At 37.4% G+C, this 22,138-nt stretch overlaps 2 protein-coding genes across 2 annotated transcripts; one reads left to right on the forward strand and one right to left on the reverse strand.

Annotated features, from left to right (window-relative positions):
- Window positions 1–11: 11 nt before the first annotated feature.
- On the reverse strand, window positions 12–7,009 carry LOC126366427 (protein phosphatase 1 regulatory subunit 36-like). Its single transcript, XM_050009536.1, has 10 exons — window positions 6,915–7,009; window positions 6,407–6,503; window positions 5,978–6,043; window positions 5,160–5,291; window positions 4,383–4,527; window positions 3,690–3,842; window positions 2,682–2,910; window positions 1,412–1,582; window positions 976–1,128; window positions 12–147 (listed from the first exon to the last, which is right to left on the reverse strand). The coding sequence occupies exons 1-10, from the start codon at window positions 7,007–7,009 to the stop codon at window positions 12–14; spliced, it is 1,377 nt and encodes a 458-aa protein (XP_049865493.1).
- Window positions 7,010–8,352: 1,343 nt separating this feature from the next.
- LOC126366429 (protein phosphatase 1 regulatory subunit 36-like) lies at window positions 8,353–22,026 on the forward strand. Its single transcript, XM_050009537.1, has 9 exons — window positions 8,353–8,441; window positions 9,859–9,955; window positions 10,330–10,395; window positions 10,840–10,971; window positions 11,849–11,993; window positions 12,209–12,361; window positions 12,883–13,111; window positions 19,624–19,800; window positions 21,903–22,026. Exons 1-9 carry the CDS (start codon window positions 8,353–8,355, stop codon window positions 22,024–22,026), a joined length of 1,212 nt encoding a protein of 403 aa, XP_049865494.1.
- The last annotated feature ends 112 nt before the right edge of the window (window positions 22,027–22,138 follow it).

The following is a 22,138-nucleotide window of genomic DNA, read 5'->3' on the forward strand; positions in this document are numbered from 1 at the left end:
TAATTAAAGAACTATATAATACTTTTACGTTTGTTCTTCGGCGGATGCAGTAGACGATGGAGTCTTGTTTGCCAGCGTTTGCGCTGAGTCTCACTGCAGGGGCGCACCTGCGCACTCTCATCGGGGAAGGACTGTGGAAACTCAGGTCTGCCGGGAATACAAATAAATAATAATACACGTGTAATAAATAGAGTAGAAAAGCAATGTCGTACTCCAAGGGGCGAGTCTTCTTTGACATACCTCACGCCCACAACTCCTAATGGAGTAGCCAACGCATCAATTGGTCCATAGGTAACGTGCCACCTTTGGCACGAAATCTTATAATGGGAAATGAACCGTATATTGATATAATTATCAATCCCATCGCCAACTTGTTAATTTTATTATAATATCATAACTATTGAAACATTAATTAAAATTATATCTACAAATGAGAAAAAGGTGGTATTCTGCATTGGGTAGTTTCCTAGGTCAAAGATAGATAATGAAATTCTGATTAGTAAATAAAGACAGATCTAAAGGTGAGAAAAAAGATTTTCTAACTTATTTATGAATTTTAATAAAAAAATGTAATATAAAGTACGAACTTTTATCACGTTTTTCTATGACGTCATAGGTTGCTTTTTCATACGAATTCCATAGTAAATTCGTGTTTTGACGTTTAGTAAAAAGTAACGGACTTGCCTAGTTGGAAACTGCTTACTAGCATACTCCGAACACTCCATACAAAAATAACATTCTTATATACCATGTGTCGCCTAACACGTAAGTGCGAGCGAGACAAAATCTGCACGCTCTCCCCTTACTCCTCCTCCTTAGCAACTAAAAGCTTTTTAAAAAAATATAATATATTTTAAAACTATAGAATAAGGAATAATACTGCGTATGCGAGCGTGCTGGCAGAGAGTTACCGTTCTATACATATATTCTTTACTCTTTATTTTATATTTACAAATTTTAAACAATGATACTCACTCAACCTCGTCTTTTTCTGGTAATATGATGTTATTGTAGACATACAACTTGTCTACCGTCTTTGACGAAGGAGAACCCTTCATCGACCCAGTACTCTTGACGGAAGCAGTAGCGCTCTTACTGAACCCAGGAGCACTGGACGAAGCTGAACTACTGTTGAGACAAACAAACAATAAGATAATAAGACCCTTGAATAACACAAGTCTTTTCACGTGGCTGATTGCCCTTTTTTCTTCATCGTATGAAGGAAAATACCTTTGATGGCATCATAGGTACCTTCGGGTAATATATATTTAACAACGTACGAGAAAACTATATTGAAACAATAAAATGTTTCCGAAAATGACTCCAAAATCCACATTCTCTTATTACTTACATATTACTTCATTATTTATACCTACTCAAGCATTATTAGTATTATTAGTAGCGATCATACAAAGAAGACTTGGATTTCTTGTGGCTGTCGAGGACAGTGGGCAGCACGTGGAGCATGGTGTCAAAGCAGGAACGCGAGATGCCCAGGATGCCCACGGTGACGCCCATCTCCACCAGGTCCTCCTCTGGGCCTCCGATCGCCATCAGCATGTATCGCAGCCGAGGAGTCAATCTGGTACAAACAGTCACTTTTACAAGAACGCACGATGATGGTTAATGTCGTCAAGTCTTGAAAATGATGAATAAGAACATAATGTAGTTAGAAAATATTTTGTAAAATATGTATATGTTTATCACCCGTCCCGCGCCGCACGCCCGCCCCCGCATCCGCGGCTTCATGATACTTATAAGTCGTGGCTAACTTTGCGAACTGACGTATCTGCAAGTTTTTGCTAAAATATATTGTGTTTTATTGACAATACCAAAGGTGCAAATCAGAATCACCAAAATTTCAGCTACGTTAGCGACGTCAGAAACGAAGTGATTTCTCACAACTTCACATTGCGTACTAACTACATACTAACTGCTAGGGGATTCCTTCATACAAAAGACATCAACGAGATAATTGTTTTATCTTTGTTCCATCATTTTAAAACTACTAAGCCAATTATGATAAAACCTGCTTTCGCCTTAAGTTGAACGATATTTAATCCAATAAAATGCAATACAATTTGTAGCTTGAAACATACATACAGGGTGTTAGTGACATCGTAACGAATACTCAGAGGGATGATTCAGACCATGATTCTGAGTTAATATCAAGTGGAATTTTCCGTCGCAAAATTCATGTTATTTTTTTAGTTTTTTTAAATTATTTTCAATTCTATACTTTTGCGATGGAAAATTCCACTTGATATTAATTCAGAATAATCAGCTGAATCATCCCTCTCAGTATTCGTTACGATGTCACTTACACCCCATACAAGTACATACAGTAGCCATACAAGTAGGTATGGGTGTTAGTGACACTGTAACGAATACTGAAGTGGATGATTCAGACCATGATTCTGAGTCGATATCAAGTGGAATTTCCTGTCGGAGAAGTCATGAAAATTTTAGAGCTTATTTAAATTATTTTCCGTTCCATAATTTTGCGACGAAAAATTCCACTTGATATCAACTCAGAATTATGGCCTGAATCATCCCTCAAAGTTTTCGTTACGATGTCACTAACACCCTGTATTTACACTATTGTGCTCCTTTTTTGAAATCGGTTAATAAACTCCCTCTTTTTTGAAATCGGTTTATAAAAATAATGAAAGTATACAAACTCGTCATATTTGATGACTCCGAGCCCCATCATGCGGTAGTCGATAGGGCGATGGCAGAAGACCTCATTGATGAGTGGCGAACGCGTGTTAAGCTTCTTGTCGTGACGCACGCAGTGGCCCAGCAGCACGCCGCGCTCCTCCTTCGACATCTTGCTGATGTAGTTGGTGCGCAGCGTGTGCTCAACCGAGTTAAAGATCTCTGACTTGAACACGCGGTTCACCTCCAGCTCTGCAATATTTTTTCATCTTTATACACGGACTCCTTGGTGCACTGGATGAGCATTGGGCTCATAATCTGGAGGTCCCGGGTTAAGAATATTACAAAAATTCAAATTCAAAAATATCTTTATTCAGTAGGTAACATAGTTACACTTTGAATCGTCTATTTTAACATAACGAACGTCTAAGACTACTGTAGCTTCTCACAACCGTTATAGCCGGGGAAAAGAAGCTGCAAGAAAAACCTCGGCACGGCACAAATCACTTAGTGAACCTCATTTTGATTAGCATATTGCGGACTCATCACCCGATTCTCCAAAAGTATGACGGTCCGTGATTCGAAAGGCACGTTAAGCCTTCTTCCCGGTTACTACATACTGATGTAAGTAAGTACTCATAGTCGTTACTTGAGTCATAACAAGGGCCTTTGGCGGGTCAATAATAACCCTGACATCAGAGTTGATGAGGTCGGTCATCCACCTCACAACCTGCACGAGACAAGATCTCTATAACTACACAAGTTAGATACCTATAGGTACTTTGTCATCGGTCCTCATTACTGAGGATCGCAATAATGATATGTCTCCATTCCAAGTGATTGTCAGACGCATTTTTCCCCTATCAGCCCACTTTGTAACTTATTCCTGGTGAGTTATTTCCCCTTTAGAAAAGAATGGAATCGCCAGGAATCGGGCAGATGTCCGATTTGATTATTGGCCTACTTACACTGTACCACCAGTACCATACGCTATACTGTTCAGAAACCCACATATAGTATATTGTGCTTACCAATCTGATTGAAAGATCGGCGACTCAAAGCTAGCCATACGATCTGAATACATATACGTAACAAGGTTTCAAACAGCCGGGCGTCTTTGTCTGATAGAGACCTTCTCTTCTTTTGAGGACCCATGTGATGGAACTTCTTCGTATCGTGGCCACCTGTAATGGTCTCATGCGGTTATTATTCGGTTAAAGAGCTTTTATCTGCATTTGCCCCTTCGTAATCAATTTGACAATCAAAAAAAAAAAGTTTTCATCTCGAGCTCCTCCGTGCTTCGGAAGGCACGTTAAGCCGTTGGTCCCGGCTGCATTAGCAGTCGTTAATAACCATCAATCCGCACTAGGCCCGCGTGATGGTTTAAGGCCCGATCTCCCTATCCATCCATAGGGAAGGCCCGTGCCCCAGCAGTGGGGACGTTAATGGGCTGATGATGATGATGATGAATCAATTTGGCATAAGGGGTTATGCCAAATTGATTACACCTACCTTTCCAACACGCTTGATGCGTCCAGATCACGGGTGATTACCATGGCTGACCATCATTTAGCCAAAAACAAAGATAAAAGATGCATATGTCTGTCATACATGGAATGAAAAGGTAACATAGTACAGTGCCATCTATATTTTTTTTTGGGAAACATGACTTGGAATATCCTTCATTGAATGTGACTGTGAAATTGTGAATTTATTCTTCTCACCTATGAGCATGGTACAGTATTCCTTAGCAACCAGAGTTCGTAGGTCACTTATGTTTTCTCGATATGTGTGTTCTAGTACATCACAGTACGGTGTACGAACTTTAGTTTCTAATTCCAAAATTCGATTCGACATTTCTTCTGCAATCTGAAATAATCAAGTAATATATATGATTTTGTCTAAGTATATATATATAATATAGGTATAATGTGTTATGTATACATGTATTTATATACCTAGGTATATTATCTATTTATTATTATGTATATATATTTATTATTGTGCATGTATTTATTTGTAGTTGTATTACTTTATTTGCACCCGTCATCTTCGTCTTTGTTTATTTTTCTCGCCTTATGGTTGTCTGGAAGAAATCGCCTAAACTATTTCCTATTATTTTCGCGTAATAAAGCATATTTTAATAAAATTGAATAGAGCCATTTTCTACGGCGGCACTTAATTGTAAGACAACAATCTTTTCTAACGATGACAGGAAATAGATAGTACCTACTAAATCTGATTTTACATGCCCTTTAATTGCATACACAGGAAATACAAAACAAAAGCGAAATAGAAAGAGTACAAGAGGCGCCCTTATTGCTAAGTAGCAATCTCGTTTTAGCAAACTTTGAGTATACCCTTGTAACCTTTTTATTACATTAAGTACATTTCGACCCACGAAGAAACCTTGAGCGGTCACCATCCACAAATACAATGCCGGGTAAATCTCCCTGATAAAATGCAACGGAAAAGAAAAATATAAAACGTAAGAGACACACCTCCAAGTAATATTGGCAGTAAAGAATTAATGCACGAATAAATCTGTCGGTAGTGGAAAGGTGTAGCATATTTATAAGCATAGGGCTGAGCAGGGATACGGGCGCCGTGAATAGTGCCAAGTCCTTCACATCCTGAAAACACAACATAGTATTGGATCATAAACATCACTTTAAGTTGTGATTAATTTTTTCTGACATTTACACGTTAACAGTCCAGTGATCCATATACGGGTCATGACAGACTAGCTCCATACGTTTGTGACCCATACATGGGTCACTAAGGAACGACCACTTGAAAACACAACATAGTATTGGATCATAAACATCACTTTAAGTTGGGATTCGATTTTTCTTACACGTTGACAGTGGAATGATCCATATACAGGTCATGATAGACTAGCTCTATACGTCCGTGACCCATACATGGGTCACTAAGGAACGACCAGGTACGCACTAAAGGCGGATGTTCCACTTGGACCCCGGGCAACTTAGCAAAGGTTAAAGTAATATGTGGTACTTACAAGGAAGTGAAAACATTTTGTATGGGGACTGTTAACGTGTCAAAGGTCCTATTTCATTACGCGATTCAACGGACATATCGCGTCGCGTAGGTATATTTAATGTATGAGGAAATCGAGGCCCCACCCATCTAATGTATTATAACGCCTGATCCCGACGCATTGTGCCCGATAAATCGCGTCGTATAATAAAGCCTTTAAGACCACGGGTCATTGACCCTTTAATTCAAAAAATAAGTAGTATTATAATCGGAACATCGCCATGGACTTTCCTTTAAAATGTTGATATACGTTTCATACCTGCACCGTTATTATGTCTGGTTGGCCCAACTTTAGCTTTCTTTGGTAACGTTTACGAAACCGAAGCTGGAAAATAAATATAATCAGTACCCACCTAGCTAGTACAAAAAATACCGACCTAAATGCAGGTGGTAAGTACTTATACAGGACAGAAGTGACATCATAAAAAAATACTAAGGGGAATGATTCTGATTCTGAGTTAATATTTATCAAGTGGAATTTTCCGTCGCAAAAGTATGGAACTGAATATAATTAAAAAAAAACTAAAATTTTCATGAATTTTACGACAGGAAATTCCACGTGATACTCACTGTAAGAATATTGGTGGTATCCACTTGATACACAGATTAGCCGGGACATGCAAAAGGACATACTTCTATACTATGTATTGTATTGATTATAATATAAGATTTAATTATAGTATGTCACCTGCTCTATTAAGTCAATATCATCCCTGAACTCGACAGTTCCTGTCGGCACTTTGACTGTTACTGCAACAGTCTCGACGAGCTCAGGCGGAAGATCACTGCAAGTAATTTTGATAATAAAATAAGTATACAAAATTTATATTCGCTACCCTTTAGTTACGAATATAATTTGTATACTCCCATCCAATTGCGAATATAATTTGTATATATTTCCTTGATTTTGGTGCCCTGGCACTAAATGGCAAGGAACTTGTAAACGTTTATAGAGACAACGTAAATTTCGTTTATTTTCTATAGAAAATTCTATACTTGATGAGGTGAAAGAATTATAAAATCAAGGCGAGGAGTGGGTGTGTATACTATACACCTTTGCCTACCCCTTCGGGCATATGGGCGTGATGCTATGTTTAGATTTATCTAAAAAAAACATCCATCCTGCAAATGGCAACAGTTGCGCCTGCAATCTAATCTACAGTCGTAGAAAAGTAATTATTGTGTTGTGTAGATACCTCACAAAGACCAATTCGTTGTTGACTTCATCCCACGCCCAGTGACCATTCTCAAATTCACCACCGAAACTCCCTTCATCATCATCATCAGCCATAACGACGAGATTCTTGATTGCCTATCTACCTATATATATGGGTATAAAAGCCAAGAACAAATAATGGTATTAGTAGTACTTAGTAGAAAGTTATTATAAACTATACAAAAACTATAATGGCGTTGCTTGATGGAAATTAGGACGAGTGCCGTGTTATCACCCTAATGTTGGATCTACCTACTGTTAAAGTTATTACAAATCTAAATAAACTTTAGTGTATGACTTAATTTAATAAATATAAAGTTAATCTTTAGCCAACGTTCCGGCTTTTGACTCAATGAATCTCGTTGGCCTTATGGCCAACGAGATTCATTGGCCATAAGGCCAACGAATCGAATAACGTAACGATTGAGTTACGTTACCTCTCTATTATTAGAGAGGTAACGTCGCGTATATTTTGAAATGAAATGTAATTATAAAAGGTAAAAACCGGTTGCAAACATACTTAAGAAATAACTTGTATTTAGAAAAGTATTTTCTTCTAGTTATTGTATTTAGAAGAAAATGCTTGTCGAAACTGAATTACCTATTTTGTGGGGAGAATTCAAAGTGAAGTCAATCTTCCACACCATTTGTTCAAAAATTGACTAAACCATAAAAATATCTAAAAGTAAATAAATAAATAAAAATAACTAGATTAGTGATATGTAATACTTAAGTAATAACTTCAATATCAATGTTATTTATATAGAAATTCAATGATCGACGTAAATAGAAAAAAAACTTAGTAAAAGAATGACAAAATTCTGAAGTCATTTCTCAAGATTTCTCTCCGTACCTACCTATTCAAAGAGAATATAATCACTACGTTTACAAAGAGAATTATTAGCTGCTTTAGTTCTTATTACAAAAAGATTATATTACTTCCATGCATAGAGGCAACAGGGGTATCTCCGATGCGTAGACAGACGCTCCGATGGAATTTCCTTTTTATAAGCGTCAGTTAAAAGCAGGATTTGAAAGCGGTTGTGGCCTAAGCTTACGCCTAATTTCATACCAGTATGGTTTCCTATTGGATCGTAAAATCAGTAAGTAAGTACTGTAATTTTATACCGGAGTAACCTTAACCGTTTTCAAGCCCTGCCTGGTCAAAAGCATGCAAAAATCTGAAAAAAACTTATATTATTGATCAAAAAGGTTCAAGCTACTTAAATATTTTTTATAGGCACATGTCATATTTGAAGTTTTTTTATTTCAATAAGTACTCCTTGTTAGTCTATGTTTCATACCAACTTGAATACCAACGAGAAAATAGGTCCATTTTTTAATAGCATGGTATAATAAATAATAATAGAATAATTAAATAAAAGAAGATAAATAGTAAAGTAACCAAGTCGATAACAATGGAAGATGATCTCAGTAGTTCAGGTGGACTGTATGAGGATGGACACTGGATGTGGAATGACTGTCTCGGGACACTGATATTCGTCAGGTAAAGCAGATGGTAGAGTTTTTTATGCCGCTTTTCCTCGGGGTATCGCTTCGAATAGTTATGCTTTATGACATAAAACATTAAATGCAAAGTAAATATTCACAAAACAATTCAGAGTTGTTGAGAGCTGGTCTAACAGATGCTCGATGATGTGTGGGTCCTTTGTTCATCTTGCAATGGATGTACCTCTGAATACCCCAATTGGAATATAGTCGTGAGCTTATGTTATGTTGTTAAATATACCTATGCAAGACAGAAATATTGGCGGCCTTAATCCTCTACACTTTTAGCTTCACTGCTTTAGCGGTAGTAAAGAATCCCCAGAATTTTCTCAGCTGTTTAGCATCACTAGTAATGTAAAAGTGGAAGGGTTTAATTCCACTCCAACATGATGAACTAGGTATCAATATGGGATGAGATGATTATCATCGTCAATCAGCTCGCATCATCCCACCGGTATTGAGGCTTTCCATTTTGTACCATCCTATCCGGTCCTGCGCTAATTTCAGCCACAACTTATACAGGGTGTTAGTGACATCGTATATCAAATTGAATCTTCCGTCGAACCTTCAAATCGAAGTTCGGTTTTGCTAGCCACATTAGAGCCTATCATTACATCGACCTGGGGTAGACATTTAGGAGTCGCCGTCGCCGAACACGGCTTGGATGATATGATGATGATGATATCAAATGGAATCTTCCGTCGCAAAATTCATGATTCTTTTTTAGTTTTTTTAAATTATTTTCAATTCTATACTATTGTGATGGCAAATTCCAAAGTTATTAACTCAGAATAATGAGCTGAATCATCCTTCTTACGATGTCACTTACATCCCGTATACACATACAGGTAGCCATATAGGTAGGTATGGGTGTTAGTGATTCTGAGTTGATATCAAGTGGAATTTCCTGTCGGAAAATTTATGAAGATTTTAGTGTTTTTTTTTAATTCTTTTCAGTTCTATTCTTTTGCGACGGAAAATTCCACTTGATATTAACTCAGAATCATGGTCTGAATCATCCGTCAAAGTTTTCGTTACGATGTCACAATAGAAAAATGTTTATCACTACGTAACATCCAACTTTAGAACTTAATATTTAGTGTAGCTACAAATTTCCTGGTGTTTGAAAAATCATATTGTTGTGTTGATACAAGTCCTTTAGTCCTTCTGGAACTTGACGTAGAATTGACCATTCAAATATCCAAAAAGCACCTGGTAATGAAGGTTTTTATTTAATTTATAATTAATTTAAAAATATAAGTTTATTTTTATAATTAATACGATATTATGGTAAAGATTGTAATCAATGGCAGAAATTATAAGTACTAACCTGATTTACTTTTTAATTATGTATTATGGTAAAAATTCTGCCAGTTACTTGCGTTCTAAGGTTCCTTGTATTTTTTTCTGTGCAGTGATGCCGCAGAGGAAGAGCCAGTAAGCACATTTGTGGCCATAAAGGCTCCGCTGGGGAACATCGAATTCAGAGATAACCTAGATGTGATGGAACAGGTAATTTTAGTTATTTAATCTCAAAAACCAATACGCAAATACAAAAAAGCGCAATCACTGAATATATCTTTGGAAAGATAAACTAATATACGCAAGCGCCATAACCCCATATCCTCTACGCTCTTTTATCTTCGATATTTGAAACCTGCTTTATTAGTGTTTCTACTATTTACGACTTACATCGTCTGTCGACCACAAGACCCTGTAGACTTTAGACAATGGCGTAGTGTACCTACGCTGTACTGTAGTACAGCACCCTTTATCCGCGCGTGTAGAAATTATGGAGTTGAAAAGTTAGGCGTGACAACTCTTATCAAAATTGTTTGCACACTAGGTATGTTCCTTTATTATTTTATAAATTATTTCAATTGTAGATGAGATTCCGTCGTCGGTATATGAGGAAATTGAGAACAGGAGAACCGGATGTAATAACACTACAGGTAAATAATTCAACGTTTTCAATCAATCATTAAGTCTTTATTGCACAATAAACATAAACTTAGGACTTTTTCGTTTTCCCTAAAATACAGTAACTAAATACCTACCTACCTTTTTTGACGTGGTTTGCGTCTGATGCCCTTAAACTACTTGGTCAGGAAGTGAATACCTAATGTAAAATATAGTAAGTAAGTACTATTAAACAGAACAAACAGTTCAGTGCAATTATTGATTATATTTCAATAATATAAAATACTTAAATTAGCATAGTAACGTATCAGTCGATATTAGGTCGAACGGTTCTTTTCTAACAGGTACTAAATAGGTACATATTTCTTCAAACCATTTACAACAATGAATTTATTGTTCTTAAATCCTACAAGTACTTACATACTTTGTAGTATATATCTAAGAGGTAAGTAATAAAATACAATATTTATGTTCAGGACGTGAAAGACATTGCATTATTCACTGCCCCAACGCATATAATGAACCCATTGCTTATAAATATGCTACACCTTCCAACCACTGAAAGATTCATAAGGGCGCTCATTCTTTGCTGTCAGTACTATTTACAGGTGGGTGAAGCTAGTATATATATATTTAGCTAGTACAGTGGTTCCTAACCTGGGGGTAATTACCCCCTCAGGGGTAAAATGGAGATTCTAGGGGGGAAACACGGGATGGCACGAAATAGTATTATAACTCATGTTACATTAAAAACAAATGCCAGAAACCGTCTGAATGTTGAGCGTGGCATGAAATGCGCGTTGAGTTAAACAGAACCTAATATTGTCAAACTTGCAAAGCAATTTCAACCTTCATACTAGTTAACTCCGTGATTTATATATTACTTTACTAGTTACCTAAACGTGCATTTTCTTACATAGTAAACATATTATATTAGTTCGGATTTGTGTAGTTTTAATTATTTTAAATTAGGGGTAAACTCAATTTCTATACTTGTTCACAGGGGTGACATTAAAAAGGTTAGGAACCACTGAGCTAGTATGTATTCAAACAGATAACATAAGCTCACGTCTATATACCACATCAATTCGAAAATAATATGTAGAATATGTACGGTATATTTTCGTTGCTCGTTCGTCTCTTATTTCGGGGTCTATTTACTTACAAAAAAAGCTATTTCCAACTTACTTAACCAGACCAAGGTACTACACTTGCTTACCTAATAACAGAAGAGGCATTAGTAAGTAATTTTACTAGTGCTGAGTTTCATCATGTATGAAAATGTAAAAATAAAGAGAAACCACGCAGAAGTCTTAACGCAGTAGGACTGCCAGTGTTGGTTTGCTTCGATTAAATTTCTCACCACAGGTAGGTAAGCAAGTATCTATTAGTAGTCATGTATTTTATTTACTTCTTACCATGACAAGTTCACGTTACTCTTAGGTTACAAAGTAATCCAGTATTAAGTAATAAATTGTTATTTAGATCGAAGACAAAATGGCTATACGTATGAAAGAGTCGGAGACAAAAGTACGAACGCCAATGTCCGAAACAATAGAAAATCGATATCGAGAAGATTTAGCTGACCTCAGATTGCTGGCGGCTAAAGAATACTGCTCTATGCTACTTGGTATGTATCATTAGTCAATCATCAGGAACAAGTATCTCGCAGAACTATATTTGTATCTACACAAACAATGAATGATGATACGAAGTCCTAAGGTGGATGTTATAATGAACATTATGGTAACAAGGGCCTATTGCCCACATAACAATTGTTTACCATGTTAGAAAAGACACAATCCAACAACCAACCGGCTGCTTTTTATAACCGATATATTATAGGTGCTGGGGAATTAAAAAAATTCCATCATATGGGGAAAGAAAAGAAGAGACGTTCCCTAGCGGACAGAGATATGCGCCTATTCGAGAGTCTGATACGGACGTCCATTCAAATTATATGGATGGCTCTGGGACGAAAAAACTTCAACCGTATTGGTAAGATCTTGTCAAGATGTAGTATTATTTCTCGATAGAGGTACACATTGAACTCTTGATCCCGGCTATTAGCCAACCAAGAACACAACCAACCCGCACTGGAGCAGCGTGGTTGATAGAGAGGAGGCTTCTACCCAACAGGCTATAGAATAGACTGTTCGTTACCTGGCACATGTATCTGTAGGTATTCTTGAAATGTAGCTAGCCGCGCGCTGGGAACACTCAGGTTCAACTTATTAAACCTAAGTAATTCCTGTGCTGAATAGTGGAACGTACTACACGTGGAGTAATATGACATTATATAAATACCTACTATTAAATAGAACGACCTGGGGGGTTAAAATGGCCACATCAAATAGCAATTCATCTAAAAAAGCAATATTGCTATTTGACATTTGTTTGCATTGCGCACTTACTTTTATATGCGCAAATGTCAAATTGCAATTATTGCTTTTTTAAATGATTAGGTCGATCGATTCTTTTCTATCTGCCACTACGTTAAAAGGATAATGTGTGTGTAGAACTGGAAGTTAATCGCCTGTTCAAGTCGGAGATCTTCAACTCTGTGGAGCATTCACTGCAGACGGGCTACGTCGGCAAGATGAGTGCTGAACAACGCAATGTGCTCTTGGGCCAATGCGTGAGGCACGACAAGAAGCTTACGACACGATCCCCTTTCATCAATGAGGTTTTCTGCACACGACCCACAGACTACCGCATGCTTGGCCTCGGAGTCATTAAATACGATTCGTACGTACCATCATCCAATCTAATCTCGCCAATAAGATGCCACTGCTGGGCAAAGGCCTCCCCTCGACAGCCCGGTTTCGGTAATAGAATTGGGGTGGACTTGGTAGCATATGGAATTCCATAGTATCTGCTTACCCCGGTGCGAAATAGGCAGCCATATTTTTTTCCTCTCAGACGACGCTCTGAGTTGAGGTTCGCACCCAACTGGGCACCCTTAGGTCAGTTGTCTTAAACGTTGTACCGGGTGAGAGCCTTTAGCGCTCCCCATTTGTCCGGCCAAGTAGTTAATGCCACCTGCGGCAAATCTACAATAAGAAATGGGCGTTAGTTTATGTATGTATTTATGGGTTGAATTCGGCCGGACATGTTTGTCGCCTACCTTTGAGCGATGTCGCAGATCGACACACATTAGGTAGGTACCTCAAGACAGGTATAGAGATCGTGGAAAACACCGAAAAATGGAAAGAAAATTGCTGCGAAATTAATTTATAAAATGTTTAGATTTAATGTACCTACGTAGTAATAATATTAAGTACTTACTTATAATAAAGTAAGCAGACCAAAATAACCCTGAATAGAATAAGTACTTACACAAATTCATGCATTAATTCATCACTAATTTAAGAGCTACGCTTGGGAAAAATTTTGGGAAAAATAGAGCAGTGGTTTCCCTCTTGCCTTGAGTGGGATGGTGGCGCCCAGTGTAGTTAGTACATTTCAAAGCCATACTAGGATTCCTGTCCTCCGCCTCTGAATAGTACTGACAGATTCGAGCTACAGCAACCAAAATTAGTAAGTAAGTAAGTAAGTAAATAAACTTTATTACCTCCACAAAACTTACATTGGTACTTAATAATATAATAACAATGTTGTTACACAATACAGGTATTGTAGAGGCTGGAGCCTAAACTAGGATAACCTGTATTTTAGGGCTCCAGGTCTCCACCTCCGGAAAACAATAATGGCAAGTAACATTATTAATGATTCCCAAGTATTTGCAGAAGGTATACAAAATAAAAAAAGGGAAATAACAATAAAAACAGCTGCAACTGAAGTGTGTGTGTGTGTGTGTGTGTGTGTGTGTGTGTGTGTGTGTGTGTGTGTGTGTGTGTGTGTGTGTGTGTGGTGTGTGTGTCTATGTGTATGTGTATGTGAGTGTGCATGTGTGTGTGTGAGTGTGTGTGCGACTAAGTGCAAATTCGGTGGGAACCAGAGATAGCCCTACGTTAGGTCAACTTGGGATCAGAATCAGTCAATACTGTGTTCCACTATTCTAGTACCCACCTAATCAGCCAGAACAACCAGCAACATAGTGGTCACAGTATCCAATATCAAACATAATAGCCAGTCTGAATATGCACATAATAATTAATTGTATGAGAGTGCATAACTGCATTATACTATGAGATTACTTCCAATATCCTTTCTGTTTCATTATAGTTTAGTTTGAGTAACCATTCAGTAACTGACTTTTTACATTGGTGTACATTTAACGGATAAATTTTGATGAGTGAATTGCATTTATTATATAAGAAAGGGGCAAGGAAAGTATAGAATCTTTTGGCGAAAGCAGTTTTATGCGATTTTCTTGGACATACAAGGTCGTGTCTTCTCTTGTTTAAAGAGAAAGCTGGATCAAAAGTCAGCTCAGAGTGCTTCCTGAGAATGATACAAGCAATAAATAATTGGCGAACCGTTAAAACATTAAATTCTTCGTATAATTTGCATGTCGGGTATAAAAATGGTCGAAATGTTGCGACTTTCAGGATAGCACGTTGAGCTACCTCCAGCCTTTTTAGAGATGTTTTATGTGTACCCCCCCAAATGAGAATACAATAGTTTAAAATTGATTGGCCTAATGCATAATATACTGTTTTAATTATTTTCTGGTCTGCTAAATGACGAAGGTTTTTAAAAATAAATATTAATTTTCTGACCCGTCCTGAAAGAAGTTTAATGTGGGCTTGAAAGTTAAGTCTATGATCAAGGGTAACTCCTAGATATTTAATGGAAGTAACATTGCCGAGATTGGAGCACGAGCAAGAATGGGCAATGACAGATCTGCAAGTGTGAGCAGTTAGCTTTAAGTTATCTTGAAGGCATGGTGCATTTTGAATAGAAAATAACATATATTTGGTTTTATCAACATTTATTGTAAGCAGATTATCACCAAGCCATTGTAACACCGAGTCGAAACCTATCTGTGCATTATAATAAAGTTCTTGAATAGAGTTGGCCTGAAAAACGAGAGCGGTGTCGTCAGCAAACGATATTATTTTCCCATTTAGTAACTGTATATTGCATAGGTCGTTAATAAATATCAAGAAAAGGGAGGGACCAAGAATACTCCCTTGCGGAACACCATATGTGACCGGCAACTCCACACTAATATGGTTTTCGATTTTTACTAGTTGGCGACGGTGTCTAAGGTAGCTGGCAAATAGGTCTAGCGTGTGACCCCTGATTCCCAATCGTTCCATCTTGTTTAAAAGTAGTGGAATCGAAACCGTGTCGAACGCCTTGGCAAGATCGAGAAATATAGATAAACATTTTTTACCCTCATCCAAGTTCAAAACAATATATTCGGTAAGATCATGAACAGCGTCTGTGGTTGATTTATTTGCACGAAAACCGTATTGTCGAGGTGATAGTAGTTTGTTATTTTCGAGGTACTTGATAAGCCTCTTGTTCATGATCCTTTCCAGAATTTTTGATATAGAAGGAAGTATAGAAATAGGCCTATAGTTCGACACATGGTCTCGATTCCCAGACTTAAAAATAGGCTTTATGACGGCTTTTTTGAAGGCATCAGGGAAAACCCCAGTAGACAGAGCCAACTTGCAGACATGAGTAATAGGGGGGACCAGCAGGTCTTTATATCTTTTTAAGAAAATAGAAGGGATACCATCCCAACCCATGGCGCAGCTACTCTTTAGAGAAATTATAATTCTCTCAACTTCAGCCTCGTCAGTGTCAAATAAAGCAAAAGAGTGAGGTGTACTATTGTTGTTAGTATTAGGGGCGTCTTGTCTGTTATTTGACATTTGAGTTTTCAGAGCCAGAGATTTACCTATGCTGACGAAATAGTCATTTACCACATTTATAGAATCAGACGGGGTCGCTGAAATGTTTAACAAATTAGCAGCAGAATCCTTATTTTTACTTATATTACTATTTAATTTTATAACTTCCCACAGTTTTTTACTATTTGTACCGGCTTTCTGTATTTCTTTCTTTTGATATTCACGCTTTATTTTTTTTAGAATATCATTACAAAAATTCCTGTACCTGCGGTAGGTTATATTTAGAACCGTATCATTAGGGTGATTTTTAAGTCTCTTGTGCATTGAATCCCGATTCCTTATGCATCTCAACAAGCCCGTTGTAATCCATGGTTTGATAGTCCGAGCGCGGCGAGGTAGACGTAATAGCTTAGTGTTGGATACTAGGGCTTGTGACAGTAGATTAACAAGTAAATTTGCGGCAACATTTGGATCACTAGATGTTAACACTGCGTCAAAATTAAGTGAAGCCATGGTGTCATCTAAAGCAACATAGTTAGTTTTAGAAACAACCACTGGAGCGAGTTTAGATTGCTTGACATCCATGCAAAGAACTATAGCTTCATGGTCAGTGATAGAGGAATGCAACACAAAGGTGGTACTTTTTCTGTGAGTTTTAAGCATGAAGTGGTCTAGACATGAGGCTCGTCTAGTTGGCAGAGTATGGGTAGGTAACATACCGTGCGTAGCCAGTAGGGTCAAGTAATCCTCGAAATATTGTTCAGTGCTATCGGGGGCTATGTTAATATTAATATCCCCAACGAGAATGATATTAGTGAAGTACCTAAGATCTCGCAACACAACATCAAGTGACGACAAGAAAAGTGGCACATTGTGTTTAAAGCAATGAGGACGGTATATGGCAATGATAGCCGTGTGTGTCGATATTTTTATTACTAGGCAGTTAGTTTCGGGGAATACAGGTTCAAGAACTGAACACGACAACGAATTACTAGCGTACACCACTACTCCATCATTTTTATTATAATTATCACTAGACTGAAACACATTAAACCCGTCCAGTTTTGGTAAGTTCTGATGGCAGCACCTTAACCAACACTCAGTTAGTACTAGAAAATCAAGGTCTAGATTAATACGAGATATCAATGTTAATAGCCCATCAAAGTTTCGAGATAAACTGCAAATATTTTGACATAGTATTTTAGTTTTATCTTGTGGTCGGGTGAGATGCGACGAGACCTCTTCGGCAATGCAAACTAAAGAGTCAGACACTTGGAATGAATCAAGACTACGTATAAGATTATTTACATCCGCGAATTTTATAGGCGATTTTAAAGATGTTCATAATAAAGAGCTGGTTAGTAATTAATATCGAAGTTCTTATAAACAGATTCAGAGTTGGTACGGTATGCAGTGAGAGCCAAAAATTGTAGAAGCTAAGTTGCCGTGAGGAAAGTTTTGATTGTACTTCAAGTTTATAGGAGATGGTGAAATTGTGTTGTTGAGGAAAAATGTGAAGTTGTGTGTGTGCTTTGGTGTAAGTGTATGTAATTGAGTTTCGGTGTGTGTCGATGTGTAAGTAAAATACATGTGTCATGTGAAACAATAATAGGTAAAAACATGGTAATACGAGTATCAATATTTTTACAGCAGCCATTCTAAAAGTAACAAAACAAGACATGTTAAAGTTATTAAGAGTGAATACATGTGAGGCGAAATTATTACTTATAAGATCTAGTCATTGTTGTTTAGGTAAGTTAGAAAGATCACATTCATTAGTGATTCTAATTAGTGGCATTCCTTCCGCTTTGCGCAAATATACATTTCCATAGGATGTCCAGCAAAAGGAGTAATTATTTTTGCTAGCGTATTCCCTGGCAAGGTAGAAGAGCTTTTTGGCTTTTTGTGAAAGTGCATCCGACACGTATACTGGCCTAGGCGGTCCTTTAATTTTCAAGTAGGTGGTATTAAGTTTATGATTATCCTGTTGTTGACTGTTGAATTTCTTTACAGACGATAGAAAATTTTCTTTTTTAAGAACGCTCGTAAATTCGACAGTTATCGGCTTGTTTTCAGATAGCTTTGTGCTTGTCCTATAGACATCTTTAATATCCGATATACCCATATCCGATTTAACTGTCGAGCCAATTTTCATAACAATTTCACATAAATCGTGTTTACTTTCGCGTTCTATGGCCCGTGGAATATTACGAACCTCAATGCATGGGTAAAATGATTTTCGTTCCATGAATTCTATTTTATTTTCCAGTGTCTGAATATAAGCCTTGTAGTCCTTCCTCTCCTGCTGAATCTTTTCTATTTCCAGCTTAACTTCATCATATTTTTGCGACAAAAATTCTAATGATTTCACAATGTCATCGTTTTGGGCCTTCATGGAGTTAATAGTGGTCAGAATATTATCAATTTTAGTATCCTGTTTTTCACTAAAAGAGGAGAACATTACGCGCATTTCTGCCATAAACTCACGCAGTTCTTCTTTGTCATCGTCTACGTATTTGCGTTTGTTACGCGCAGTAACAAAGTCCGGTGAATTTAACGAAGGCTCCGACCCCGCATGTTGTAGTATTGGTCCGCTTATTAGCTGAGCCGTCGCAGGCGCAGTACTCGGCGTTGAAGGGGGAGGAGGCGTGCGCTTGATCATTATTGGCTAGCACTTGTATCGAGCCCGTGTGACGTTGAATGCCGAAGAAGTGAGCGACGCAAAGAAAGTACCAGGCTCGTAGTAATTACAAAGAGTTTGCGAGCAATCAGTTGTACTAACGAGAGGTCTCGTATTCTGGTCGCAGATCGATAGTTACATACAAAAATTCTATCCGTCCACTTACGGTAGGCCTCTTCGGTATCCGCGTAGCTGGAATTTGTTTTCTTGTGTTTGTAGTACTGTACACGTAGGTATCCGCGTCGGCACCGTACAAACTAATCACTACTGCTATCTTTATGCAGTCCTATTATTTCGTTATATTATTGTATCGGAATTTAAATTATTTTTTAAGAAAAAAGTAAATAAATTAATCACTTGTAGACACGTCTGATGCGATCAGAGTCCGAGAGGGGAGAAAATTAAAATAATAAAGACCAAAAAAAAACAAAAAAAATTACTTAAGTATCTTTGGATTTTTTGGTCTATCTGTGTAAAAAAAAGGTATCGTTACATTATAATTATGATAATTGGCTAGTTTTCAACTAGTCAAACCAGTTACTTTTTACTAAAGTCAAAACACGAAATTGCTATGTTGATATGAAAAAGCCCACTGTGACGTCATAGAAAAGGTGACAATATGTCTGACTTATTATTACGTTATTCATGATTTAAATTCATAAATAAGTTAAATAGAAAAAAATAGATTGTTTATCGTTAGTTAGATGTATCTTTTATTTAGTAATCTCAATTTCATAATTTATCTTGAATGTAGTACACGTCTTAATTATGTTTATCTGTAATTTTTAACTAGTGGTCGGTATTTTCAGGTTAACTCCTCGACTCAGGTACTTAAAGTATGCTGTGTCTGGTCCAGAGGATACTTATAAAAATGAAAGAATTGTTGTTGGTATCTTGGGGTTGCCGCGAGCAGATTTCGATACTGTGCTGAACCCGCTACCTAATGTACCTGACACATGTAATAAATCTACAACTTCTGTTAATAAGTAAGGCTTTTTACTTCTTCTCCTATCGTTTGGGTTGTGCGGTGGATTACCAACGTCATCAACCCTGATGTCAGGTTTATTATTGAGCCGCTCAAAGGAAGAAAAGCTCATGTAACGACTTACATTAGGAAGCAGCAACCGGGACCAATGGCTTAACTTGCCTTCCGAAGCACGGATCATCTTACTTTCGGACAATCAAGTGAACAACTTGTAATGTCTTAACTAAACTAGGGATCTCAAAGTGATTTTTGTGATGTCCCTACCGGAATTCTAACCCGGGACCTCTGGATCGTGAGCCCAGCGCTCAACCACTGGTCGACGGGGGCCGTTAGACTTTGTACTTAATAATATGGTTTTAGATATATCCTTTAACATTTTATCTTCGTCACCAACCTAGTGGTAGACGTACGTATACATATGAAAAAAAAATTAAGTTTAAAAACTAAAACCTGAATACGAAAAAATCATGCTCTAAAAAGTATAAAACAAGAATATAGGTGGGTCGTTCTTCTTTTTTATCGACAATAAAAAGACATTTTCTCAATTTATCGGATTTAACATCTTTAAAATTACAACGGCATTAAATATTTTAAAACATCATATAAAGATGTGTCTGTAGAGGACAATTTAGTGGTTCTCTTTATCTTGGTAACATGCTTTTCTTTTTAGACGCATTCCAAAAAATATTGTGATAGAGTGGTCCTTTTCATCGGAGACAGCATTTCAATTTACTACTCTGTCACAGAATTTTGTGAAAAACAATCAAGCTACTTTAAGGACTAATTGAGGAACCGATTAGTATTTTGCTTGTATTTTGAGTATAATAAGATAACTATATTTTTGGACAATGCAAACATAAAACAAAATTCTAAAAGGTAACTTATCAGAAGCAGAACGAAGGACAGATCATTGTCGATAAAAAAGAAGAACGACCCAGGTATATTTACTTGAAATTCTTCCGAATAGTGATGTTTAGGAGATAGCTGTGGTGGTGTTACAGCTACAGTCTTGTAGCTGCCGGAAGTGTTCCAAAGACGAGTTTTTTTTATACTATGTACCTACTTCCGAGTTTGTATACACCTGTCATTACCCGTCCATATCATCACCTTATAGAGAAACCACGTAAGCGCATTTTTGAAAAATTACATAATGACGTGTCTTCAACACACCTCAATTTCTTTCAATTAAATTCAATCCGGGTGAATTTGAGACCACAAATTATTACTTCGATTGAAAGTAGTCTATTGCGGGTTTTTGGAAACAAAAATCACATCCGAATGTCATTTTTCAAAATGGCGATTACGAGGTTTCCACTATAGCGATAGAAAACCAGCGGGGAGAATCGCGCTGCAGTTACATACAAACACTCGCTCCCCGCTTCGGAATACCTGGTCCCCGATACCGACCCCGCCGGCGTGGTCGACGATTTCCCTCATTCAGCGCTTATCGCTATCGACCCACTAGGGTCGATTAATTCTTTCAAATATTTTTCCTCTCAGACGACGCCCTGAGCCGAGGTTCGCGCCCAACTGGGCACCCTCAGGCCTGTTGTCTTGAACGTTGTACCGGGTGAGAGCCTTCAGCGCTCCCCATTTGTCCGGCCAAGTAGTTAATGCCATCTGCGGCAAATCTACAATAAGTCACGTCAAAAAAAAAAAAAAAAAAGCTTCGGAATACTAGAGAAATCTACCTCCTCTGCATGAATTGAACTTAAAACAAACTTTTTAACTTGGTCTAAACAGACAGTCAAGTCTAAGTACGAAAAGCGTGTCCAGCAGAAGAAGTGTAACGGCCGGGGGAATACCTGTAAAACTCTACCCCGATATAGACCTGCCAAAAAAACATCTATATGAGTAAGATACTATACTTTTTTATTTTAGATAATTATACCCATAAAACTGGCATACAAACTGAAACTACTTTCTTTTCATTTGTGGTAATACTGGATACCGAGTTTCTACGTCAGGCCTTATACTTTCAATTAATGTTGTCGAAACAAATCTTACTATATGTCACAGCTTTACTTGTCCTACGGAATTACAAATACATATTTACGTACTTATAGTACTTAGAGTTGTAATTGATTTATCTTCGTTCTACAGCGATGTTCTTCATATGTCGTTTCCCGACACATCGGAGGATATAATCAGCTGCTCCAATGAACAACGTAAGCGATGGCTGCAGAGGTACACGCGAATGAAGATCAGTCGCAAGAACCTCGTATGAAGTCACATCCAGCGTCGTCTTCTACAATCACCAACCAAAGCACCTACATACAATACAAAATTATAATTTTCATATTTTTCGAGCATATATTTTACATTTTTAATTTTCTATA

The sequence above is a fragment of the Pectinophora gossypiella genome, chromosome 4 (genome assembly GCF_024362695.1).
Source record: "Pectinophora gossypiella chromosome 4, ilPecGoss1.1, whole genome shotgun sequence".
Classification (NCBI taxonomy): Eukaryota; Metazoa; Arthropoda; class Insecta; order Lepidoptera; family Gelechiidae; genus Pectinophora; species Pectinophora gossypiella.

What these genes read in the sequence shown, in the direction of transcription:
- LOC126366427 (XM_050009536.1), bottom strand. Translation starts at nt 7,009, where the DNA reads ATGGCTGATGATGATGATGAAGGGAGTTTCGGTGGTGAATTTGAGAAT. An exon ending in AACGAATTGGTCTTTGTGAG is followed by an intron (nt 6,504 to 6,914) that starts GTATCTACACAA and finishes AATTACTTGCAG; the next exon opens with TGATCTTCCGCCTGAGCTCG. An exon ending in GGAGTCATCAAATATGACGA is followed by an intron (nt 1,583 to 2,681) that starts GTTTGTATACTT and finishes TGTTTGTACCAG; the next exon opens with ATTGACTCCTCGGCTGCGAT.
- LOC126366429 (XM_050009537.1), top strand. Translation starts at nt 8,353, where the DNA reads ATGGAAGATGATCTCAGTAGTTCAGGTGGACTGTATGAGGATGGACAC. An exon ending in ACCTAGATGTGATGGAACAG is followed by an intron (nt 9,956 to 10,329) that starts GTAATTTTAGTT and finishes TTTCAATTGTAG; the next exon opens with ATGAGATTCCGTCGTCGGTA. An exon ending in CGGATGTAATAACACTACAG is followed by an intron (nt 10,396 to 10,839) that starts GTAAATAATTCA and finishes ATTTATGTTCAG; the next exon opens with GACGTGAAAGACATTGCATT.